The 18491-nt window shown below is 42.7% G+C and overlaps 1 protein-coding gene across 1 annotated transcript; it reads right to left on the bottom strand.

The window, feature by feature from the left end:
• Window positions 1-1022: 1022 nt before the first annotated feature.
• On the bottom strand, window positions 1023-6324 carry LOC127299264 (DNA replication licensing factor MCM7). The gene is made up of 15 exons (XM_051329210.2): window positions 6226-6324; window positions 6034-6101; window positions 5850-5909; window positions 5532-5761; window positions 4707-4884; window positions 4325-4447; window positions 4112-4201; window positions 3474-3616; window positions 3212-3389; window positions 2938-3129; window positions 2537-2709; window positions 2248-2451; window positions 1849-2014; window positions 1538-1759; window positions 1023-1448 (listed from the first exon to the last, which is right to left on the bottom strand). The coding sequence occupies exons 1-15, from the start codon at window positions 6266-6268 to the stop codon at window positions 1344-1346; spliced, it is 2175 nt and encodes a 724-aa protein (XP_051185170.1). The 5' UTR covers window positions 6269-6324; the 3' UTR covers window positions 1023-1343.
• Window positions 6325-18491: the final 12167 nt, after the last annotated feature.

Genomic DNA, 18491 nt, shown 5'->3' with positions numbered 1-18491 from the left:
TTCTACATGACCTATGTATATGCCGATGATTTTATCATCAGAGTCTATTCAATACATAATGTGTTCGCAATCATATCTAGACGGATATTATGTAGTTCAGATTCAACAGAATCATCTACCATTATCTATCAAGATAATAGCATTTGTATTACTCAAATGCATATGATCTCTATATAGAACAATATTGAAAATGAATGCAAAGTTCAGGGGGAGAAAACTCCTATAACTGAACTTATTAATTATCATCTGATATAAAAAAATATTGTACTCTCTTCCTTATGAGTTTTCCAACGGATTACTCATATAGGTTTTAATGAGACAATAATATACCCATGGTATATCAAAATTTCTATATTTTCTTCTTATATTTTCCCACAGGATTTAGGAAGATATAAGACTATACAAGATCAAAGATTCTCAAGATTTCAAGATCGGAGAACATCAAGATCAGACAAGGGAATTCCAGCTCTCAAGATTATAATGGACAGCGTTTGTCCAAGGGGGAGTGTTAGGAATAAGTTAGCGTCATATTTAGGCTAAGTGAGCAGTTAGGATTGTGTTAGTAATAACTGCCAGCAGTTGCCTTATTCTAGCGTTGTCCAAACGCCAACTTCTCCGAAGGGTTGCTATGCCTATTCGGAAGGGACGCGTACTGTAACCAACATTGTAAAAGACACCTGTTCAGATACTATATAAGGCCTGAACAGTACATCAATGAGATCATCCATTTTCACTTCACACTCTCTCGCTTCTCTCGTTTCTTCACAATATTGATTGTCAAGTAATTGTTAACCGATACAATTATAAAATTGAGGAGGGGACAAGTCAAAGGAGGTTTGGGACCAGGAAACTGCTCTAGCATTTGTTTGTTGCAAGTGATGAAGGAAAGGTGATACAGTGTATAGTATATATGTAATGATGCCTGTAGCTGGCAAGAGCAAAGACTCGGAAATTTCCACAAGAAGCCTATAACTTTTAACTCAAAATGCTGATGACAAACTAAAAATCCTACCACAAAACAATTTAAGAATCAGGTTTAATAGTCTTTCAGCACTGAGAAAACAGCAGAAATTCATAAGTTCAGGAAACTTGTGAATAATGGGTAAAGAAACAGAACAGAGTTACATATACAATCCAGTGCCAACCAATGAGATTGCAGAAAAGGGAGAAAACCTCCTCCAAGGTGCACAGGAACAAATAACAATGGCTCTGCTAGACTAGTACATTGCTCACATTCAACTTTCAATCTTGTTAGGTCCCAAATAGTGGTGTCAGACCCTACTAATGCATCAAATAAGTGATCTTCTCCATCATCTGAATGTGATGTAATGTTTGCGTTCAGATTAGGCATCGATGAAGTGGATGTCGAAGGTGCTTTGGTGGATCTGCCACACATTCAAGGATGCATACTCCTCCAGGCATTCCTTCAGCTGAGCCTCGCTATAACCCTGTTTTTACATAGAAGCAGGAGAGGGTTTTCTGTTAGGAATCAGGGCCCAGCACTGGTGGCACTAGTTAATGTTGGTAGAGATTGTACCTTTCTGGAGATCAGGTTAAGAGCATGAGCAAATTTCACATCCATGCTGCTTGTCCTGGCTGCTTCGTCCCTCAGGATGGAGTATATGTCCGAGATCGCATCGAGGCCAGACCGCTGGCGATCATCAGAGTAGAGCGAGTACTTTGACATCTGCATCAGACGCAGTGCTTCATCGACATCGCTCTGAGCAACAGTTTCTGAGAACCGAAGTCTTGCCAAGGCCTGAAACAAGCAAGAGTCGTGTTTAAAAATAGAGCTTTTGGTAACGTGGTGTGTGCAGTACACAGGAGCATAGTTTAAAGTTCACTTACAATTGAAATACGAACTATGCTCAGAAGAGTCCTGATGGTTGTGTAAGAATGTGGTGCATTTGATTTGGCTTCCTCTTGGCGGATGCTTGAATAGGCAGTTGCAATGTATTCCTCAAGATCTCGAGGAACAGAGGGAGTGACTCTTCTTGCAGCAGATATGTATGCTCTGTAATCAGATCAAGATCATTAAATCATGAACCAGAAGGCAAAGATGGTAATGTTTTATTTTAGCTTGCTAGATAGATTTTATAGTTTCCTGAAATATGGTACATTGACTTCAACATTCAAGGAAGGTAAAGATTCCTGTAACTAGGGTGTATTTTTTTCTGGATTAGCACATTTTAGGTGACAGCTCTAGGAAGACTCAATCTCAAAAGGAGCTCTAGAAAGACTACTTGCCTAAGAACAGATGGTTCAAGTGCTGTGAACCCAAGTGCGGGTGATTCAAGATTTTGATGTACATGAACAACATGTCTTGCCATCTCAAGATCAGTTTCCATGTCTGCACGATCCAGGATCAACCAGAGGAGGTCAAAACGTGACAGAAGTGCCGGAGGAAGATTTATGTTCTCAGCTGGAGTCCTCCTCATATCGTACCTTCCCCTGAATATTGAAAACAATTGCCTCGTTACAATCATAGTTTTCTAAGCTATTTTCTTGACGAGAGAATGTTCAGATCAACTCTTACCATGCTGGATTTGCAGCAGCAATAACTGCAGTTCTTGCATTAAGAGAGGTGGTGATGCCAGCCTTGGCAATGCTAACTGTTTGCTGCTCCATCACCTCATGAATGGCTGTCCTGTCAGACTCTTCCATCTTGTCAAACTCGTCTATTGCACAAATACCCATATCAGCCAGTACCTGAAACCCAAGAGCAATTATGAGGATAATCACTAGTAGAACTGCATAATGGATATGCACCAAAATAAAGTGTTTGTCCTAGCAGTTTTAGTGTTAGAAAGCAATTCAGGCATGGTTGGAAGGAGACGCTCACTGTTAAGAAACTTCAATAATATGAACTTTGAACAGCTGACTGACAACTAAAATAGAAACAGTCCAAACATAATCATCATAAGATTAAAATCTTACCAGTGCCCCTCCCTCAAGGACAAACTCATTTGTAATTGGATCTTTCTGGACAGCAGCAGTAAGACCAACACCGCTGCTCCCACGTCCTGTGGTATATACTCCTCTTGGAGCAACATTGATAATATGCTTCAGAAGTTGACTCTTTGCAACACCAGGATCTCCCATCAGGCAGATGTGCAGGTCTCCTCTGATCTGCAACTTTGAACACGTGAGCAACCAGAAGAGGAAAACTTATTGGTAAATGCACGTTATTCCAACTGGCAACAGAATGTACCTTCATGCCATCCGCAAGCTTTCGATGAGGTGCACCAACAAGTAGCAATAGCAGTGCTTTCTTGACATCTTCATGTCCAAATATTTCAGGCGCCAGTGATTTTGACAGCTTACTGTAGATATCACCATCCTCAGCCAATCGGTCAATTTGTTCTTGTTCATCACCCTTAAGTTCATATCTGCAATTATAGCAAATTTCTATCATTAAATAGTGCTGGAGGCTAGCTTAATAGGGTTTGTGGCAATAGGACGAGAGGCTTTACTCTTCGTATTTTTTCTTGAAATGGGTAATGGACATTGCTTCCAAGTAAGTATCAGCAACCAATCCAGCACGCATGGCTCGGAATCCATGATAAGGCATAGGCAGGAAAACACCTGACATCTCAACCACATCTCCAGGTGCAACCTGATAATGACACAGTACTTAGTAAATATCACAGGATTTCAAAAAACTAGTACTCCCTCCATCGCAAAAAAAAAAGCTGCTCAACTTTTGTCTAGATACAGAGGTATATAGACACATTTTAGTTATAGATACATCCATATCTAGAAAAAAAACAAGGCCAAAGGAGGAAGGACCCGCATTTTTTGATAGAAGGAGCAGGAAACTTGGTTTCACTATTCTCCGCGCAGTTCCTTATCCGTGTCTAGAAAAAGTTGAGCAGCTTTTTTTTTAGACGGAGGGAGTACTACGAAAGATAACTGAACTCCATGTTAGGTTTTCTGTTTTAACTTTTAATACTCATGCAGGAGTAAAAACTATAAGTTGCTGGACATACAGTAACTTAGAAACAAAAATCAAGTGAAATCAACATGGAACTATCAAAATAGTGACTTTCATGACCTTAAGTAAAAAAAACAGAACTGCTTGAAGTGAGAGAAAAGTTATGACTTGCTTTACCTTTCTAGTCAGCTCTCCTCTGAGATGAGCAGTTAGAGAACGTGGGATGTGGCCTTTTGGTACATGCTCTGCTAGTTCTTGGAGCTTTACCTGCAAGAAAAGGTTACAGTTTTGAGATTGAGTGGGATTTTGAAATATGATTTAATATGGACGAGCATTTCTCCACTGAATAGAGTTTGCTATGTTCACAAGATTGCAGAGGGACATTATTACCTCCTGAAATTTAAGAAACTTTGATGCTCGTAGTTGAAGGATTAGATTTCCCTTAGCTTTGTTCAGCTTGCATCGTTGAGATGGGCATTCAAAGAGAGGCATAAAGACTCTAGCAGTCACTTCCTGTCAGATCACCAAAATAGCAATTTGAATTAGCATTATAACGATTTTCCTCTAGGAGCCTCCGACAAATAAACACTCTCCACAAAATACCTACATACTACATTGAGATACTATGTAGTACATTTCATTATATGTACTTCAAAAGAATACTATCCAAATTCACAGGAGTAACACATACTAAACTAGTATCAGAGGTCTGTCCACAAGGGTTTGACATATACACATACCATAAATGAAAACCCAAAACGAGATGAAGTACCTGGTATATCTCAAAACCACATTCTTCACATGTATAAACTGCCACCTGCATCAGAGGCTTCACATCTGAGCAGCGAGTGACAATTCCAGATATTTTCACAAGCTGCCCAATGTTGGATGCCTTCACTTGCCTAAGGGTGAGTGGAGTCACCTTCGAGAAGGCCTTGATGTATACCTCACTACCATGTGAAAACAATTTCATTAGTAAGGAACTTACTGTATAGGACGAAACAAAAGATTAGACACTTGTTCCAATGGGTAATCGGTATTGAATTATCTAGATATATAACTGAATTAGCACAAAAAAATCATTAGTCAGGGAATTACTGGATGCCTACATATATCTAATCAGTATTGAATTACCTAGATATATTATTGAATTAGCACAAAACAATTTCATTAGCCAGGAAATTACTGGATACCTACATATATCTATGAGATCACGAAGGCAATGTAAGAATGCAATATGGCAAAATGTTCAAAGCACAGTTAAATATGCAACATATAACAATAGGCATGCAAGAAGACACTCTTTCTGGACATGTTTGGATTATTTGCATTGGTCAGCTTATTGTTAACATGTTCTGAGAAACTAGATTACTTCTATCTGTTCCTAAAGTATGCCTGAACAGCTCAGGGCATCTCCCAAATACAGCATATGTGGTCAAAGTGGTTTAAATTCTGCAAAATCAGCAAATAATGTGCTTGTCCAACTTCATACCATGGGAATCATGGATACTATCCCAATTTGTTAAGGCAAATTAACTGAAACCTAGTTGCATTAGAATTAGAAACTTGTAGGGGCAGTCAGTACACTAATACTCACAAGAAGCGTTTGATTTCCGGCGGCATCCTCTGTAGAGGGTCGGTGCCGTCAGAACCTCCATCGGCCCCCTCGTCCACGCGCTGGGTCATCAAGATGTCCCTGTCCTCGTCGACGGTGAACGCCTCCGTGGGCTCCGGCATGAGCTCGTCCACGGCCTCCGCAAAAATGCCGATGTAGCGCTTGGTGTTCTCGGTGACCCTCTGCAGGAACTCCTCGTCCACATCCTTGTACTGCGCACGCAGCAGGACCAGAATCAGAACAGTTAGACATGTATCTCGAAAGAATTAGATCTCGTCGAGGCGGGCGGGGAATTCTTACATGGAACAGGTCGTCCAGCTCGATCTGGACCGCGCGGATCTTCCGGTTCGCGATGTCTTGCTGAAATTCGAGGGAGCAGGTGGACGAAACTTGGATTAGCAGCAAATCGGTGGGTGTGAAGAAACTAAGAAAGACTTTCAGATCTTCCAGGCCTTGGAACACGGGGCAAGAGGTCATTACTTACCAGGATGTTCTGGTACTTGGGCTCGCCGTGCGGGCCGGCGAAGTTGGTGAGGAAGTCCTTGGCGAGCGCTGCAGGGAGAGAAACAAAGAAAGGAACCGACGCGTCCGTCAGAACTCGTTCTAGAAGTTCAAGTGACGCGAGTGAAGAGCTCGGGTTCCAGATTCTGGTATGGAGGGGCGTGGGGAGACGTACCTCTTTCGCCGGCGTAGTCGACGGTCTTCGCCCCGGGGGCCATGGCGTCGTCGGCGGCGGCGGCGGGCAGGCGGGCGGGATAGAGACGCGGGCGGGCTGAGGGAGGGAAATGGGGAGGGTTTCGGGGAATGGCGGGAAGAGGGGGATAAGAGGAGGGGGTTTGGCGGGAACAGCGAGGGGTCGCGTGGCGGGAAATATTAAGTGGGCCTAGATTAGGTGGGCTCGGATTTAGGTTTTTTCTGGTTGCAAGTGTGGTGAGCATAGGTTGGGCCGCCTACCAGCCCGTTAGTTGGCTATTTCGTTCAGCCTATTCTCCGTTGGAAAAAAAAAAGGAATAGAAACCTACATAAAAGTGGATGTAGTTTAGTGGCGGGAATTACACGTTGTGATTATGTTTCCTTTTACAAGAGTTTTTCTTGCTTCAATTATATCGTTTCATCTCTTGCTCGAAGCATTTGCAGACACATAGCATGCAAATGTTGATGAAATGGCCCTGGTGTTTTGCAGCTCCGGAGCACGGTGTCATTTTGTGAGGAGGACATCTGAAAGAACATCTCTCATATTATGTTTTGAGTGTTTGATGTCAATGTACGTGATATACTAATGTTTGGTTAAGTGGTACAGGGATTATATAGATACATTTGTGTGTGTGTTGGATGTGGTCAGTGCTGTCAAAGAAAATCAGAAAAAGTTCATCAGGCCGGATAATCCGGACCGGATATTTCCAAAATATCCGGCCCCCAGGATTTCGGCTAAGGACCTGAGGGAAATCAGCTCAGTATGGGGGCCGGACATTTGCCCGGATATTGTCCTGGTTTTGTCCCAGGGCCGGATTATCCGGGCCGGACATTTCAAGAATATCCGGCCCCCTCGAAAACGGCTAAGGACCTGAAGAAAAGTGGCTCTGGTATGGGGCCGGACATTTGACCGGACATTGTCATGGTTTTGTACCTGGAGGCCGGATTATCCGGGGGGGGCGGATTATCCGGCCCTAACTTAGGTCGGATTATCCGGCCCCCCGGAAGGCTCAACGGTTGGATTTTGGAGAGGGGTATTTATACCCCTCTTCTTCTTCCTTACCCCTTTGCTCAATCATTGCTCAAGAATTCTGCCAAGCTACACCACCATTAGAGCCACCTCAAGAAACACAAGATTTGCAAGATCTCCTTCCTCCCCCAACCAAATCTCTTGATCTTTAGAGATTCGAAGGAGAAGCCACCGATCTACATCCTCACCGAAGCGTTTTTCATTTCCCCCTCATTTGTTTGAGGGATCTCATGCTAGTGTTCCTATTTGGTTCCCTAGTTGATTTGTGTTGATGTGTTGTTGTTGATTGTTGTATTGTTACAGATTTGGGAGCCTCCAATTCAGTTGTGGATGTGTGCCCCAAGAACCTTGTAAAGGCCCGGTTTCCGCCTCGAGGAAATCCCTTAGTGGAAGTGGGCTAGGCCTTCGTGGCGTTGCTCACAGGAGATCTGAGTGAAGCCTTTGTGGCTGTTGGTTTGGCTTGCGTAGCAACCACACTCCTCCAAACGTAGACGTACCTTCTTGCAAAGGAAGGGAACTACGGGAATCATCTCCGTGTCAACGTGTGCTACACTCTCGGTTACCTCTATCCCACTCTATCTCCTATATATTGCGTAGCTATATCTTGCTTAGTTGATAACCTTGTCATATAGGTAAATTCACTTAGTTGCATATCTAGAGAATTTACCTTTGTGTCAAACCTAAATTGAAGAAGAACTAAAAATTGGTTAGCACCTATTCACCCCCCCCCCTCTAGGTGCGGCATACGATCCTTTCAATTGGTATCAGAGCCTCGGCTCTTATTTCGGGCTTAACCGCCTAAGAGTATGCCGGACGAGACGCCTTTGAAAGAGTCCGATAAGTTGGTCATCATGGAGGAAATCAATTCGTTGAGATCCTCCATGGACGCTCAAATGGAAAGCATGAGAAAAATGATTTTCGAGCTTTTGACTCCGGTCCCTCCTAGGGCTCCCGCCATAGAGGACACGGGTGTGTTAGAAGAGGGAGGTGTTTCGGCACTACCCTCCTCTACCAAACCCGTGGAAGGTGATAACTTAAACACTATCAAATCTCCCATTGCATCTCCTAGTGGAACTAGTGGAGGTGAGAGCTACAATCGAGTAGCCCCACCTTTTCAATCTCCCGATATACCGGTTCCCCATCCCCATTTGAACATTCGTGGAGACCCACCTAAGTTTTCCGTTGAGAATTTCGATACTTGGCAATTTGAGTTTCGCTCTCATGTTTGCAGTGCCTCCAATGAACTTTGGAGAATCATCTTGGAAGGCTTCAAGCCCTACAACCCCGACAAGTTGACTAGAAGAGAAGCGGTTGATAGTCAACTCAACAACACCGCCTTGCACATGATTCAAACTAGTGTGGGGACACAAGAGTTGCCTCGTGTTCGGAATTACACCACCGCCAAGGAAGCTTGGGATGGGTTGGCCGCTAGTTGCATTGGAAGTGAGAGCACGAGAAGGAACAAGTATAATGCTCTTCGGAATCAAGCCGAAGGATTCATGAGGCTACCGGATGAAGATCATCAAGTCATGTATGGAAGACTTCTCATCGTTGCCGATGCCTTCCGGCTTAGTGGTGCCACCCACATCAATGACTCTTGGATCAAGGAGAAGTACATTGAATGCATGATGCCATTTGTACCCATTGATGTCAAGACCCTTGTTGGGAGAGAATGCTATTCCTCTCTCTCATCTCAAGATGTCGTGCACGAGATGCAAGCCCTCAAGGTGCTCGAGCAAAACTCCCATGACTCTCGCAATCGTGCCATTGGTATGGCGAAAGGGAACAATCTTACCTTGACGGTCAACTCCATAGAAGAAGTGCACCCTCAAGAACAATATAGGGCATCTTGGAGTATGTCCTATCCGGAAGATTTGGAATGCCACTATCATGATCACATGGCCTTCCATGCAAAGTCATTTTGGGTTGATCCCTCCAAGGCCAAGGAAGACAACATCAAGAGGAACCACAAGAGTGGGTTCACTAGCTTTGGTCCAAAGACTAGATCATGCTACAATTGTGATGACAAGCGCCACTTCATTGCCGAATGCCCCTATGAGAATAGAGAGCTTCATAATGGAAGGCTCATTCCCAAGGACAAGAACAAAGAATCAAAGGGCAAATATTCAAAAGCCCCCAACAAGAAGTTCTACAACAACAAGACCAAGAAGGGCAAGAGGCCCCCAAGAGTTGTGCTAGTGACTAGGGAAGAATATTCTTCCGATGAAGTTGAAAGCTCTAGTGATGATGAAGGAGAAAGCTCAAAGGAAGTGGCCGCCATTGTCACTACCAACATTCCCTCTTCATCTCTCTTTGAATCCCCCAATGAGAATCCTCATATCAAGAATGCACATTGCTTCATGGCAACGTCCTCCTTGGACACATCTATTGTGCTATCAACTCAAGAAGAATATTCCTCCGGAGATGATGATGTTGATGATGAAGAAGATGCAACCTCTAATGGATTGGTCGCTCTTGCCTCCCTCTCCACTAACTCTTCATCACCAAGTGAATCCCCCAATGAGATCATTCATGTGGAGGAAGAAAGTTGTCTCATGGCCAAATCCTCCGAGGTATCATCTCCTAGCCCCTCTATGCCTAACATATCAAGTGATCTAGGGGTTGATGATGCTAGTCTAAAAGTGAAACAAGAAATGCTAGAATTTGATGAATTCATGTTTAACCTACAAGGTATCAACAAAAAGCATGTTTCAAATCTCATGGCTCGTTTAGCTCAACAAAATGATATGCTTGAGAAAAAGGGTCAAATAGAGAGAGAAGACTCTCTTGAAATCCATGCTCTTAAAAATGCCCTTGAGGAAAGTCAAGAAACTATAGCTTCTCTTGAGGAGAGGCTAGAAAATCTTGAAGAGCCTCAAGATGAAATTAACAAGCTCACTAAAGCTAGAGATCATGCTAGGGCTAAGACTAAATTGCTTAAAAAGGAAATGGCCCAATTTGGTGTTGATCATGAGAAACTTGTGAAGGATCTAGATGAACTAGACAAAGCTCACAAAGCTTTGAAGAGTGAATACTCTCTCCTATCCAAGTCAAATGAGCAACTTCAAATTAGGCTTGCTTCATATGATGTGCCTAGTTCCTCTACCCCTTCATGTGATCATGCAAATATTATTGAGGAAAATGCTAGGTTGAAGGATGAACTTGCTAAGGCCTCCCCTCCCCAAAGTAAACTTTCTTTGGATGATCTTTTGAGTAAGCAAAGATCAAACAATGGGAAGGAGGGCCTAGGTTATAATGCCAAGGCAAAGAAGGCAAACAAGCAAAAAGCCAAGCCCGCACAAGAGAACAAGAAAGCTATCACCAATGGTGAAGCTCCTAAGGAAAACACCATCAATAATGATGATGCGGGAAATGCTAACCCTAACTATGTTCTATTTAAAGATTACTATGGTGATGTCTATGCTAAATATGTTGGCTCATATGATGGTTATGTTGCTTCGTCTATTTGGGTCCCAAAGACCCTTGTTGCTAACAAAAGAGGACCCATTGAGAAATGGGTACCTAAATCCAATAATTGATCTCATGTAGGACTATGCCGCCGGAGGTTCAAAATGGGTACTTGATAGTGGATGTACAAGTCATATGACCGGCGGCAAGAACCTCGTCAAGGAGTTGAGGCCCAACATAAACAATATCACCGTCTCCTTTGGCGATAATTCTACATCCGAGGTAATGGGTTTTGGCAAGGTTGTGGTTGCACACAACATAACACTTGTGGATGTCATGCTTGTCAAAACCCTTGGTTACAATTTGCTTTCCGTTTCCACCCTTGGCAAGATGGGTTTCGTCGTCTTTATTGATAATGATATTGTGGTCCTCTTGTGGAGCAAGACTCTAAAAGTCGCTTTCGTTGGGTATCGCGAACATAACTTGTATGTGGTGGACTTTTCGGGGACCACCACTTCAAGTGCGATGTGCCTATTCGGAAAGGCGGATGTGGGTTGGTTGTGGCATCGCCGCCTAGCCCATGTCAACATGAGAACTTTGCAAAGTCTTCACAAGGGGAACCATATTGTGGGACTAATGGAAAATGTTTCTTTTGCCAAAGATCGTGTTTGTAGGGCTTGTGTTGAAGGCAAAATGCATGACTCTCCGCACCCAAGCAAGACTATCATCTCTTCCAAGAGGATCTTGGAGCTCCTTCATGTGGATCTCTTTGGTCCCGTGACTCATGCAAGTCTTGGTGCGAAGAAACATTGCTTGGTGATTGTTGATGATTACTCAAGATACACTTGGGTCTACTTTCTCAAGACGAAAGATGAGACTCAACAAATATTCATTGACTTTGCTACCGAGGTGCAACGCCAACACAACCTCCTCATTATGGCAATAAGAAGTGACAACGGTTCCGAGTTCAAGAACTATACACTCAATGATTTTCTTAGTGATGAGGGGATTCGTCATCAATATTCGCTCCTTACACCCCTCAACAAAATGGTGTTGCGGAGAGGAAGAACCGGACTCTTATGGATATGGCAAGATCTATGATCACTACAAGAAAAGTTCTGATAGACAACGTCCCAAAATCGTCAACTAAGGGGCATTTTTCGTCGCCTATGGGCCTAACCCGACGATATGGGTTCCGTTGTCGAAACTACGTCAGGCAAAGTCCAACGACGATTTTTTCGGTCCGTCGCGCTTGGGCGCCCTTCCGCCACGGAAAATCGGACCGTTGCGGAAGTGTTTTCGGGAGCCCGTTGACTGCTGACGTCATGCAAACTGACACGTGGCAGACGCAGATTGCTTGCGATTAACGGCGTTAACCGGCTGAAACCCCGTGGTAGATGGTAGGCCCACACGAGGCCTGCCACGTCTTAAGCGGGCCGGGCCAGATGACATAGTTTGACCGGTCAACTATATAGCTGGGCTGGTCCATTAGTTACGTGGGCCGGGCCTAACCTCTAATGTTGACTGGTCAAAACTTAAATGGGCTGGCCCATTTAACGTGTGGGGTCCACCTTACAGCAACTGGGCCGGCCCAAGAAGCAAGTGGGCCGGGCCAAAAACACAGGTGGGTCCCACTTTCCTGTTAAAAGGCCGGCCCATTTAACATGTGGGGTCCACCGTACAGCAACTGGGCCGGTCCAAGAAGCAAGTGGACCGGGCCAAAAACACAGGTGGGTCCCACTTTCCAGTTAAAGGGTCGGCCCGTTTAGTTTGTGGGGTCCACCATATAGCAAGTGGGCCGGCCCAACAAAATAGTGGGCCGGGCCAAAAACACAGGTGGGTCCCATTATCCTGTTAAAGGGCCGGCCCATTTAGTACGTGGGGTCCACCATATAGCAAGTGGGCCGGCCCAACAAAATAGTGGGCCGGGCCAAAAACACAGGTGGGTCCCATTATCCTGTTAATGGGCCGGCCCATTTGGTATGTGGGGTCCACCATATAGAAAGTGGGCCGGCCCAACAAGCTAGTGGTCCGGGCCAAAAACACAGGGGGGTCCCACCTTCCTATTAAAGGGTCGGCCCATTTACCATGTGGGGCCACCATATAGCAAGTGGGCTGGCCCAACAAGATAGTGGGCCGGGCCAAAAGCACCGGTGGGCCCCACTTTCTTGTTAAAGGGCCGGCCCAATAAGTATGTGGGGTCCACAATATTGCAAGTGGGCCGGCCCAACAAGATAGTGGGCCGGGCCAAAAACACAGGTGGGTCCCACTTTTCTCTTGATGGGCCGGCCCGTTTAGTATGTGGGGTCCACCACAAAAGCAAATCGGCTGGCCCAACTAATTAGTGGGCCGGCCCAGTAGTGGGTGGGGTCCACCTTAAAGCAAGTGGGTGATACGTCCAAAACGTATCTACTTTCCCGAACACTTTTGCTATTGTTTTGCCTCTAATTTGTGTATTTTGGATACAACTAACACGGACTAACGCTGTTTTCAGCAGAACTGCTCTGGTGTCTCGTTTTTGTGCAGAAATCCAACTTTCGGGAAAATCCTCGGAATTTCTTCAGATGGCCCTATTTTACCAAAATATTGACGGAGCCAGAAGGGCAAAGGAGGTGGAGGCCCGAGGGCCCCACACCACATGGCGGCGCGGCCCAGGGGGGGCCGCGCGGCCATGTGGTCTGGCCCCCTCGGCCGGCCTCCGACGCCCCCCTTCGGACTACTTATCGGGTTCGACCTAAAAACGCACAGGGAGAAGTCGAAGTCGCCAGAAACCCTCCAGAGAGCCGCCACATCGCGAAACTCCGTCGCGGGAGCCAGAAGTCTCCGTTCTGGCACTCCGCCGGGACGGGGAATTGGAGGAGATCTTCACCGCCATCACCGCCAACGCCTCTCCATCAACCAGCAATGTTTCCCCCATCCATGTGTGAGTAATTCCCCCGCTGTAGGCTGAAGGGGATGGTAGGGATTGGATGAGATTGGTCATGTAATAGTCATAAGATTGTTAGGGCATAGTGCCTAGTATCCGTAGATGTCACTTTTATGATATTGTTGCAACTTGTTATGCTTAATGCTTGTCACTAGGGCCCGAGTGCCACGATCTCAGATCTGAACATGTTATTGATTCATGAAGATATTCGTTGTTTATGATCTTACCTGCAAGTTGTATACACATGTCATTGTCGGAACCAATGGCCCCGAAGTGACAAATCGGGACAACCGGGAGGATGGCGGTGATGTGAGGATCACATGTGTTCACGGAGTGTTAATGCTTTGCTCCGGTACTCTATTAAAAGGAGTACCTTAATATCCGATAGTTTCCCTAGAGGCCTGGCTGCCAGGCTGGTAGGACAGAAGATGTTGTGCAAGTTTCTCATTGCGAGCACGTACGACTAAATATGGAACACATGCCTATTGATTGATTAGTACTTGGATACCGTTTTATTATTATCTGCAAATGCCCATGCTTTGATTGTTACATGAGTTTCTCTCATCCATGCAACGCCCGTTAAATCCGTCCCTGTGCCTACGGTATTTTAATCTGCTATTTACTATAATCACTACTGCTTTGTCTTTATTTATTTGCCATTGTTATTTCGCTATTTCCTTTGCCATAAAACTGTTACTATTGATAAACTCTTGCGAGCAAGTCTGTTTCAGTGCAGCTGAATTGACAATTCATTTGTTAAGGCTTACAAGTATTCTTTGTCTCCCCTTGTGTCGAATCAATAAATTGGGTAATACTTCCCTCGAAGACATTGCGATCCCCTATACTTGTGGGTCATCAAGACTATTTTCTGGCGCCGTTGCCGGGGAGCATAGCTTTATTTGGAAGTTCACTTGGATTGATATTGTTTGCTGCAAATTCTCCATCATGGGTAAAACTCGCGATACTAAGATCGCCATATTACCATCCACTACAAGAAAAGGTACAACTATGAGTACCTCTGTTTGCTCTTGATTCACCATACTGTGATTGATAAACTTGTTTCACCGCCACATGCTTCGCGTCTTGGTACTTCGCTGAATCTGAAAATTCTCATAATATTGATAATGTTTCTGCGGTGCTTGATGATAGTGGTTCATTGGGATCTTTTCTAGATGCTACGATTGCTAGGTCTAGACAAATTGAAAATACTGAAACTCCTAATGAAAATGCTGCTACACCTGTTAATTCACCTGAGTCTGTTGAATATTCTAGTGATGATCTTGATGAAGATTATGTAGAGCTTGATAATGATTTTATTGAAAAATGCAAGGCTACTACTGATGCAAGAAAAATTAAAAAGTTGCTTGCGAGAACATCTTTGTTAGATATAAACCATCTCCGATCCTAAATTTGCCACATCTCCTATAAACATTAGAGATAAAGATTATGATTTTTCTCTTGATCTATCTCATATAGCTATTGTTGAGAAAACACCCTTTTGTGGTGTTGAAAAAGAAAGTCTTTGTTGAACACTTGGCGAGTTATCTACTCTTAGTGGCGTGTTTTACGATGATGTCAAGATGCGTACTTATTTTGTCGCTAAAATTTTTCCGTTCTCATTAAAGGATGATGCTAAAACTTGGTATAATAATTTGCCTCCTGGTTCTATTAAAAGTCCAACCGACTTGCGTGATGTTTTCTTTCGAAAATACTTTCTGCTAGTGCTCAACATGTCGCTTTGCAGAGAATTTATAATTTTGACCAGGAAGATGGAGAGAAATTGCACGAGGCTTGGGCGAGATTTTGCTCTCTTATTAGAGCTCAGCGACCATGATTTGGAAAAGCATGATTTACTTGATATATTTTATAGTGGACTAACTATTGAGTCTAGGGCATACCTGGATAGTTGTGCTGGTTGTGTTTTCAGGAAAAGAACTCCAGATGACGCTGAAGAATTATTGGCTAAAATAGGCCGGAATCATGATGATTGGTCTACACCTGAACCAACCCCGACACCGATAGTGAAGAAGAGGGGTATGATTAAATTAAATGATGAAGATATGAGGGAAGCCAAGAAGTCTCTTAAGGAGAAGGGTATTAAACCTGAAGATGTGAAGAATTTACCTCCTATAGAAGATATATGTGAGACAATTCCCCCTTCATCCATGATTGAGGTACACTCGCTTCAACACTTTACTAGGGAAGATATTCCGTATTCAAAATCTCCTGCTCAATGCTTAGATGAATTTGATAATTATATTGTTAAACAAGAAAACTTTAATATGAGAGTAGAGAATCATTTAATGGAAAATTCTCGAGCTATTAGTGAATTGCATGGTATTGTGGAGAGAACCTCCAATGATGTTAAGATACTTGTTAAACATTTTCAAATGGTTCAAACTCAAATTGATCAACTTACTAAAGTGCAAAATGACTTGTTGGGAAATAATTCTAAAGAAAAACATGCTTGTGAGGTAACAACTAGAGGCGGTGCTTCTACCCAGGATCCTCTATATCCTGAAGGGCATCCCAAAATAGTTGAACAAGATTCTCAACTAATTAAAACTAGTGCTCCATCTAAGAAAAAGAAAAAGAAACATAAGAATGTTGTAGAATCCTCTGAACCTGTTAATGATCCTAATAGTATTTCTATTTCTGATGCTGAAACTAAAAGTGGTAATGAACATGAGGAAGATAATGATAAGAATGATACTCCTGATAAAGAAGAAATTGAAAAGGAACCTGAAAAGCCTGCTAAAAATAAAAAGTACACTAAAGAAGACTTTATTACTGAGAAGCATGGTAATGAAAGAGAACCTTGGGTTCAAAAGCAAATGCCTTTTCCTGCTAAGAAACTAAAATCAAAGGAAGAGGAACATTATAATAAATTTTGTGATTGGATGAAACCTTTATTTTTGCAAATTCCTTTGACTGATGCTATTAAATTGCCTCCTTATTCAAAGTATATGAAAGATATTGTTACTAACAAAAGGAAAGTCCCCAATGAGGAAATTTCAACTATGCTTGCTAATTACTCCTTCAATGGTAAGATTCCAAAGAAGTTGGGCGACCCAGGTATACCGACTATTCCTTGTTCCATCAAGAATAATTATGTTAGAACTGCTCTATGTGATTTGGGAGCAGGTGTGAGTGTAATGCCTTTTTCTCTTTATAAGAGACTTGATTTAGATAAATTGATACCAACTGATATATCTTTGCAAATGGCTGATAAATCTACTGCTATTCCTGTTGGTTTATGTGAAAATGTTCCTGTTCAAGTTACTCAGCATTGCTTGATATTAACTGATTTTGTTGTGTTGGAAATGCCTGAAGATGATAATATGTCCATTATTCTTGGAAGACCCTTTCTTAATACTGCAGGGGCTGTTATTGATTGCAATAAAGGCATGGTTACTTTCAATGTTGATGATAAGGAACACACTGTCTATTTTCCCAAGAGGATTGATAAAGTATGTGGAGTCAATACAATTTTTAATGTGAAAACTATCAAAGTGGGATCCATTGATTGTCCTATATATGAGCCTAAAGAAGAATATCAAACTCTTGCGATTGGATCCATATCAATTCAATATAAGGTAACATGATTGATTTGAGGTTTATTTCTTCTTATGTCATATAAAATTTATTTGGTAGCAAGACTTGATCAACCTTGTTAACAAGTATATTTTTATTGCATAAAAGAGCTAAACAACATTTCTTTCTTTCTTTCTCCCTCCATTTGTTTTACTACTGTAGCAACCTCTCCTTATCTTTATTTTATTGCATTGTTGTGCCAAGTAAAGTCTCTAGTAGAAGGTTGATGCTAGATTTGGATTTCTGCGCAGAAACAGATTTCTATCTGTCACGAATCTGGGCATATTTCTCTGTAGGTAACTCAGAAAAATCTGCCAATTTACGTGCGTGATCCTCAGATATGTACGCAACTTTCATTAGTTTTGAGTTTTCTGATTTGAGCAACGGAAGTACCATTTTAAAATTCGTCTTTACTGGCTGTTCTGTTTTGGCAGATTCTGTCTCTGTTTTTTTTGCATTGTCTCTTGTGGACTTTAAGTGAGGCTTTCTAGACGTGGAGAGCTGTAACTAATGTTTTATTGAGTTATTGCAATGTGTCACTACAGGGCCAAGGTGGATTAATGTTTTTTTTGAGTACTAACCCCTCTAATGAAGTTTATGAGAAGTTTGGTGTAAAGGAAGTTTTCAAGGGTCAAGAGAGGAGGATGATATATGATCAAGAAGAGCCAAAAGCCTAAGCTTGGGGGGAGGTATACCGGCATCACTCATTCTTTGCATATTATGGTTGCTGGATACTTGTACATACTTGTTTAGTCTCTTAAAGTGGTTTTCTAATGAGAGGGAGATGATATTTGGGGAAGTGCTGTCCAAAAACAGATTCTGTGCTGTTACCAAAAAAAATCGTACGCACAGCCAGAACGTTATTTTGAGTTGCCAATTTTTGAGCATGTTCCCCAGGTTGTTATCTAACTTTCATTAGTTGAACACTTTTTGGTCTGAGCAATGGAAGATTTTTGTTATTTTCGATTTCTGTACTGCTGTCAGGATTTGGCAGATTTCTGTCATCCTGCTTTTCTGTGTTTCTGTTAGTTTGCATTCTTTTGTTTTCGCTTTGTTTCTTTCCTAAAACACAAAAAGACCAAAAATATTTCTGTTGTTTCTCTTCACCATTTGTTTATTTGGTACCTTGCGCTTAGTTTGCTTTATTTGCTATCATTAGTTTGCTATAAGAAAACCCAAAAAGATTTTGCTTTGTTTGCTTGTTTTCTTTCGTGCTTGTTTCTAATTCAAAAACACCAAAAATATTTGCTGTTCTTCTTTGGTTTGTAAAGTTCATTATGAGTTCAATGGT

This window comes from Lolium perenne, chromosome 5 (assembly GCF_019359855.2).
Source record: "Lolium perenne isolate Kyuss_39 chromosome 5, Kyuss_2.0, whole genome shotgun sequence".
Taxonomy (NCBI): Eukaryota; Viridiplantae; Streptophyta; class Magnoliopsida; order Poales; family Poaceae; genus Lolium; species Lolium perenne.
Note: the sequence above shows the minus strand (reverse complement) of the source record. Positions and strands in the feature narration are given on the sequence as shown.